Source organism: Psammomys obesus, unplaced genomic scaffold, assembly GCF_907164565.1.
Source record: "Psammomys obesus unplaced genomic scaffold, mPsaObe1.curated_primary_1811, whole genome shotgun sequence".
In the NCBI taxonomy this organism is placed as follows: Eukaryota; Metazoa; Chordata; class Mammalia; order Rodentia; family Muridae; genus Psammomys; species Psammomys obesus.
The window spans coordinates 4,744,566-4,752,863 of NW_026596069.1; the positions used below are offsets into that span (position 1 = coordinate 4,744,566).

At 36.6% G+C, this 8,298-nt stretch overlaps 1 protein-coding gene across 1 annotated transcript in view; it reads left to right on the forward strand.

Moving 5' to 3' along the window:
- Nucleotides 1–2,652, forward strand: part of Slc25a46 (solute carrier family 25 member 46) — a 29,455-nt gene extending 26,803 nt beyond the window's left edge. Inside the window, exon 8 of the mRNA XM_055625561.1 lies at nt 465–2,652. Coding sequence (XP_055481536.1) covers nt 465–1,043 — 579 coding nt within the window. The 3' untranslated portion in view covers nt 1,044–2,652. The remainder of the gene's footprint in view (nt 1–464) is intronic.
- The last annotated feature ends 5,646 nt before the right edge of the window (nt 2,653–8,298 follow it).

Sequence of the window (8,298 nt, forward strand, 5' to 3'; positions counted from 1 at the left end):
CCTTCCTTCCTTCCTTCCTTCCTTCCTTCCTTCCTTCCTTCCTTCCTCCCTCCCTCCCTCCCTCCCTCCCTCCCTCCCTCCCTCCCTCCCTCCTTTCTTTCTCTCTCTCTCTCTCTTTCTTTCAAGATTTATTTATTTATTATGTATACATATACACAAGATCTCATTATGCAACAGATCTCCTTATAGATGGCTGTGAGCTACCATGTGGTTGCTAGGAATCGAACTCAGGACCTTTGGAAGAACAGCTAGTGCTCTTAACCTCTGAGTCATTTCTCTAGTCCCTGGATTCAATTGTCAGCATTTCTGTTCCTTGGGGATCTGCTGACCTCTTCTGGACTCAGCAGCTATGCACACACATGGTACAAATACACAAGCAGGCAAAATAACCATATAGTTGAAACAAATCTTTTTTTCTTTTTTTTTAAAATAAAATTGTGCCTTTTCCATCACTATTGTTTCAGAGTGAGATAATCCGAGATAACACTGGCATCCTGGAATGTGTTAAAGAAGGAATTGGAAGAGTGATAGGCTTAGGAGTGCCTCACAGCAAACGCCTGCTTCCGCTGCTCTCATTGGTCTTCCCAACAGTGCTGCATGGAGTTCTTCACTACATCATCAGCTCCATCATTCAGAAGATTGTCCTCCTAATTCTGAAGAGAAAGACCTATAATAGCCACCTAGCTGAGAGTACTAGCCCCATGCAGAGTATGTTGGATGCTTATTTTCCAGAACTTATTGCTAACTTTGCTGCCAGCCTTTGCTCTGACGTTATACTTTACCCATTGGAAACCGTTCTGCATCGCCTTCATATTCAAGGAACACGCACAATAATTGACAATACAGACCTTGGCTATGAAGTACTTCCAATTAATACGCAGTATGAGGGGATGAGAGACTGTATAAATACCATCAAGCAGGAGGAAGGAGTGTTTGGCTTTTATAAAGGGTTTGGTGCTGTTATAATACAGTATACACTGCATGCAGCCATCTTACAGATTACCAAAATTATTTACTCCACACTTCTTCAGAATAGCATTTGAGATTTAGGTTCTGTGATTGGCTCATCCAAAAGATGTGGTCTGGATAATTTGCTATGATAATAAAATACTGCGTGGAAAGAAATAGGCTGGGAATTAAGACTGGTAGAAAACCTCATGCTGATTATTCTGACTTCTCATTTTTCTTAAGGCATAGATACATATTTACATATATACATATATATGTATACTTAAATGTATACTTACATATATGTATATATGTATATGATACTGGATGGGAACCTTTCTAAAATGGAAAACTCAATAAAGGTAATACTTTAAATTTAAAATGTAAAATTACATTTTAGTGTATAACACTCATGCTGAAGTAAAATTGATCCTGAATAGAAACAAAAATGTATCAAGTGTAAAATGAAATTACAATGACTTGAATCTATTTTACTGACCTTAATATTTGTTGTATGTTTGTTTAACCTGGATTCAGGTCAATGTGTTAATTCTTAAAGCAGTGGATAGTATCACGAGGCTTGACCTTTAAGCAAATAGATTATATCATCATTGAAAAAAACTTATGATTAGATTTGGCACATTGTAAGCAGGGGTTGAAGGGTTTTTTATTGTATGTAATAATTTTATTTGCTGTATATATTTATTATACGGAGCCATTTGTGTGTGTGTACTTGTAACTTGGGATTTCCTTCATCACTGCAAGTTCATAGACCTGCTTATTGCATCAAATGAAAGTAGACACTTTCTGCTTGAACATCAAGAATAAGACATCAAAACACCAGGAAATAGCTTTCTTGTTTGCATCACACCCAGCGTTGCAGTGCCAGAAACTTGAAATTTATTGTATGCTTGTGATGTTTGGATCATCAGATGATTGTAGAGCTACTTTTAGAGATACCTAACAATCATGGCAGCCATTACCATTTGCACACTTAACCTTAAGGAGCCTCACATGTCTTTCATTTCTAAAAGAACTTATCTTAAAGGGAACACAATTAAAGTTCTCCTGGGAATTTGTGCCTCATGCTCATCTTAAATAATGACTGCAGTCTTTCTTGTTTTTTTCCTTTTTTTTCATGTGTGTGTGTGTGTGTAAAGTTTTATTCTTCAAATGAGCTCTCCTGAAGATAAAAATCCTCATTACTTTTTATTTAAACTTGCTTGGAGTATTCAAGAAAAACAGAAACCTCATAGGAAATTTGCCCTTACGTGTAATGAAGGAGGAGGGAGAGTCAATATATTTCAACAAATGAAACTTGTTTATCAGTTTAATAAAACAAAAGTTGATGTGTGTACCTATAGTGGATTAGGTTTTGTAATAAAGTAATATCTAGTTCGTTGATTACTCATGCAACATTTAACATTTCATTTCTTTACAAGTATCAAATTTACAAACACTCTCCAGTGCAATGCCTGCAGATGTCACTCAACTAGAAATGCATGCAAACTGAAAGTGGTGTTACATGTTAAATGTTGCAGGGAGCGTTACTTTTATGACTGCTAAGAGCGGGAGCTTAACACGGACACTTAAACGCACAAAGTAATGTGTAAGTAGCAGCTGTCCATACCAGCCAGCCTGTGTTGCTAAGTAATGTCTACTGTTCAATTCCTCAAAAAGGGAAAATAAATGCTGTTGATTACAGTTTGCATTTTATGATTAATCACTTAAAATGTGTTTTTCTGTTTAAAAATGGGGTTAATGTTGTTTTTATTGTCTTTTAGCCACTAAATTTTTAGGTGTTATAGTCACCTCCCCATAATCTTGTTTTATATATAAGTCAAAGTGGCTTCAGAGAAGAAACCAGAGAATTATGAGTTCAGAGAATGCTTAGAACAGTCTAAATGGAATCATGTATTTACTAGATGAATTTTGTGGAAATTTCCATGTATCTAAAGATTAGATTTTTAAAGATTATTGACAGTTACCCATGAATTTAGTAATATAAATTTATTGCACCTGAAGTCAAAATACTGGAGCTGAACTAAATACAAGGTTAGTCTTATTTACTATTTCTTTGCAGAAATCCTCACAAATTACCTTTAAAAACTAAAGTTAGAGAATATTAATTTTTTTCTACTGCTTTCCCAAATTGTTTAAAATGTAATTTTTGAAAGTCAGACACATTTTAGCCGGCCAGATGTTTCCAGTGAATTGAGAAAATAATAGACGTAAGGTTTACTCTTCTTTTTTCAAAAATTTGCTATCTTACAGGAGTCAAAATCTAGCGTGGCATGTTTAAAAAAAATTAAAACAGTAATACCTTTTACATTTATTATGACAAATAGCCACATGGTTGTGATTCTAGTAAGTAGTTCAAAGAACCAAGATTTCAGCCAAGAAACTTGGGAAGTATTTATTTATTCTTTAGGATTTCTTAATTTAAATAAATCATTGAATTAAAAACAAGTTAAAGTTAATTTATTACCTACATTTATTAATTTATTTGCTAAACTATGTCCCTGAGATATCTCCTCCAGTTTGTTATATGCCTTTGAAGTCCCTAGTAATAAAATTACCCAGTCCTCTAGACTTCCAACACATGGTGTCGCTAAAAGCAAGCTGGTTTGTGAATTGCAGGCTGGAGAGTACCTCAGCCAGTGCCTTCAGGAGAGTCACTGGAGAGGTCTTGACGACTCCCAGCTGGCTCCAAGGATCCTTTATTAGACTGTAACAGAGCATTCACTCACTGATTGTGTACAAATGCTGCAATGTTTTCATCCTAGAACCCAAGAATCTGTTTGGAAAGTAGAAGATGCTCCCTTGGCAGTTGTTGGCTGAGGTTGTGGAGGATGTGCTCTGTGGGTATGGATGCGTAGATCAGAAAGGACCTTTTTCCCAGCTCTTGCAAAACTGTGTTGCTTTTTTTGCAAAACATACGTAAGCAAATAAAACCCTTCGGTAATTGTTCACATTACCTTAGAGTTTGAGTAGTACTTAACTGCTGGCATTTCTGTGTTCTCTTCAAGTAGTTGCCATGATGGACCTCACTTCCCCCTCTCTCCCTCTCTCTTACTTTTGAGCCATTTTCATTAATGTAGTATTAATTTGTATAGCAGAGTAACAAAACTTGTGGTTTGACAGTGACTCTTAGATCTTACTCCTCAGCCAGGAGATTTATTGTCTTTATTTTTAAATTTTTGTCTCACTACAATTTTAAATGTTTTAGGTAATAAATTGTAGTCTGTAGTCTGAAAGGTTTGATAAAATGTTGAAATCAAGCCAACATATTTCTCCTGCTGACCCTGGAGGACTACTAAGGATAGAGCATAAGATCGTACTTTTTCTCCAGATAGAAATGAAGATCAAGAGAAACATGTATGTAGAATTGATCATTTGCCACCACCTATTTAGAAAAGTTCTCTCGCATCCATAAAACTAGGATATTGATGTGGCACAGAAAGCAGTGTATTTCTTAAGGCAAAATTTCTGCATTGTATCTTGTTAAAAAGTCTAACATTTGTTACCTTCACAGCAGCCCTGTGGTGTTTTTGGAGTAGTCATGTCTTGGTGACATGAGGAAATAATTATAGAAAGCTTGTGACTTGTCTCATGGCAAGCAGCTGTGGGTCTGACAGCATCAAAATGTCCATCTCTGCAAAAACTCTAGGATGTACATACAAATAAATACAACCCACTGTGTCCATTTCTGTTTCTGTGTGTATAGTTTCAGGGCTGACCATTAGATATTGGATACCCAGTCAAGGAACTCATTTCTTGGAGTGACAAATCTCCCTTTCTTCTCAACAGTCATTATTTGCGTTTGCTTTTTTTTTTTGTCTAGGGGTGGAACCCATGAAAATTTCTCCCTCACTTCTGATACTACTCTTTGGCTCTTGTTTATGTAACCCTTTCTAAGAGAATAGTTATACAGCAGACTTTCTGGTATTCTGTCTGTTAAGATCTTTCTGTCTCCTCTTATGTGATGTTTCCTGAACCACAAGTGTAGGGACTGTGCTTCAGATGTATCCAGTGGGGCTGGGCTCTCCCAAACCTATTCATGTTTGCTTTGTGTCCACTTGTAAAGAGAAGCTTATTTGTTGAGGGGTGAGCCACATTTATGAGTGGGTATAAGGAGAAATTTTGGAATGTAGTTAAGGAATATGCTGGTCTAGGGAAGTGATGGTAATAGGCTCTTTTCTGAGATTCTTGACCTCACCCAGGGAGTTGCCTAGGTTTTTAGTACCAGACATGACTTCTCTCCTGTTGGGTGGTCTTTAAGTCCATTTAGAGAGCTGTTTGGTTACCACCAACATGTAAGTACCACTATTGCATCTTAGGATGCTGGTTATTGTGGTTTATAGGTGTCACAGCTGGGTAGGAATATTGTTTTCTTCCTCTGGAAGCTTGCATAATATTTTCTTGAACCATGGAAGTAAGACAGCAGGACAGAAGCTTTAGGGTCAGAGCTTGCATCCTCCATGTCCTGTATCCTAAATATGTGTTGTATCCAGCAAATGGGTCTTATGTTCAACCTCTGTGAGATATCCAAATATAACATTATTAGCCTATATTATTTTGAGCATCATTGGATCACCCTGACCATCCACTGGCGTCTTTGTTAGTCCATGGTTCTTGGGGAGTGTTGTCAACTGAAGTGACATAAACTCGCTTAATATATAGACATACATGCATACAATTATATAATAAATATTCAATGATATATGTGATTGTTGTCTTCAGCAACTGGACCTCATCATTAGTTTGTGGAGAGCAGCCAGTAAGGTTGTCAATAGCCTGAGTTGGTAGAGGGTTCCCAGAGGGAACCTTTGGCCAGCAGCGCAATTAGGTATTACCTATACATACACAGCTTAATTAGATGGAACCCATGGCACTAGAGGTTCCGCTTGGTTTTAAGAGGTGCCTAGTTGGGGCTTTGTCCCTCCCATTATTTGGTGAATCCATATATATATAGATATATATATTTTGAGATAGGGGTTCTCTGTGTAGCCCTGGCTGTCCTGGAACTTGCTCTGTAGACCAGGCTGGCCTTAAACTCAGAGATCTGCCTGCCTCTGCCAAGTGCTGGGATTAAAGGCATGTGCCACCATCACCTGATCTCATATATGTGTACATTTTAAGAAGTCACAACAATAGTAGGTTTCCATGTGAGCCCTCAAATGGCTCTTGGTGTTGTGTTCCTTCCTTTACTCCCTATTCTACCTTCCTCTCCATTTAATTCTCTAGCTCCACTCTTCCCACTGGCTCTCCCTATATATTCTATTCCCCTTTTGAGATATTCTCCCAGTCCCTTTTATTACTAATTATTATTGCATGGATATATATATATATATATATATATATATATATATATATATATATATATATATGCTGGCTAGTTTTATGTCATATCTGACACAATTTAGAGTCATCAGAGTAGAGGGAGCCTCAACTGAGAAAATTCCTCCACAAGGTTGGGCTGTAGGCAAGCCTGTAGGCCCTACATGTACACCCATCATGAGTGGTGCCATCCCTGGCCTAGCGTCCTGAGTTGTATAAGAGAACAGGTTGAGCAAGCCATGAGGAGCAAGCCAGTAAGCAGCACCTCTACATCAGCTCCTGCCTCTGGGTTCCTGCCCTGCTTGAGTTCCTGCCCTGACTTCCTTTGATGATGTACTATGTTGTGAAAGTGTAAGCCAAATAAATCATTTCTTCCCCAGTTTGCTTTTGGTGATGGTGTTTCATCACAGCAATAGAAACCCTAATTAAAACAGAAGTTGAGGAATTGCTGTGATAGACCTGACCTTGTTTTGGGGAGGATTATGGAAGGCCAAGGTCAGTAATACTGTTGTGTTGTGTCTATACTCTGTCTAGATGGGTTTTTAACCAACTACCATGAGTATTTATATTTATTATAAGATAAATCAGGACTACAAATATAAGTATGATCACTTGTTGCCCGATCCAATGAATGCTATCAATGAGTACCCAGTCTTATTGAAATGTCTATGCCTATTTTTTCCCTTGTGTTCTTTCTATCTTTGAAACAGTTTTAACCAGCTCATTGGTTTATACTTAAGATGTGAGAGCCAACACTCCCACCAGAGTAGCAGTTATGACTTAAATAACTATTAGGATGCCATAACTAACAATTCTAAAAACTTCTTAGTCCTAGTTTCTAGTACTATCAATAATTTCCCCAATGGAGCATTTGTCTTTCCTTAAGAACATTATTCTTTTAGTTTTTACAAAAGACAGTATGAAAGATGGTTGCTTGAGAACTTAAATGTGCAGTTGAAGATATTAACATATTTAATTTTGTGACAAGTAGTATACAAAATGTGATACAGAGTGTCAGTGTAACAAGAAGTTTGGCGATGGGGATAAGAATTAGAAGTAACGTGCAGTTTACATGTGGTTAAAATTCAGAACAGTATTCTGTTACCAGGTTGCGGTTTTCTAGTGCCAGTTCATTATATGGCTTTACATGCTGAAATCCAGAAAAAGCCTGTAGGGAAAGGCAGAGGTACAGGGCCAAGGCTCCAAGTTATGAGGGGAACAGGATGTGATACCAGCTAGGACTTTCTATAAAACCTTAAGTTTAGATAAAATTGTCTTTTGTGATTTTTTTTACACGTGTCAAGACGAGTAATTTAGAGAACTATTTTTAAAATTTAAAGTACAAGTTGCTTTTGTAAGTTGTTCTTGTGTAGTTAATTTTTCTTCTCTTTTTTTATTTATTTAATATTTGTGCAAAAAATGAACTTAGTTATGAATTGTCCTTGAGGATTATGGAGGATGTCACGAGAGACATGAATTTTCCAAACTTCTCAAAAACAAACAAACAAGAAAAAAAAAACAACAGAGAGATAATTGTTTTAGATAATTAAGCAGAACCATTCTGTTTTGATTTTTGTTGAGATCCTCATAACAAAGAAAATCCTTTAATGAATGTCTGTAAATAGCTTGAGCAAACTCATGTGTTTAATCTATAGCAAAAAAAAGCGTGAAAGTCATCAACGGAAACATGAAAAAATTAAATGATTAGAGATTTTATTTTAGCCTGTATTTATGACAATTTCAATTGTTTTTATAAAGCATTAGGAACAAGTACTTATTGTTACCAAGAGTAGACTAGTAACTTCTGCAACAGCGCATTACAGTTCTCTTATTTGTTTTTAGAACCAAGGTACAGAAAAAAAAAAAAAATCATCAGTCTTGCTAAAACCTATGGCAAAACCTAAGTTTCTTTAGATAGTTTTCTTGGCTGTCTTTCTCCTCTAATGAGGATAATACTGCCCCAACAAATTTCTTAACTAAGCTTCCAAAGAGAGTAATAATAGTACTAAC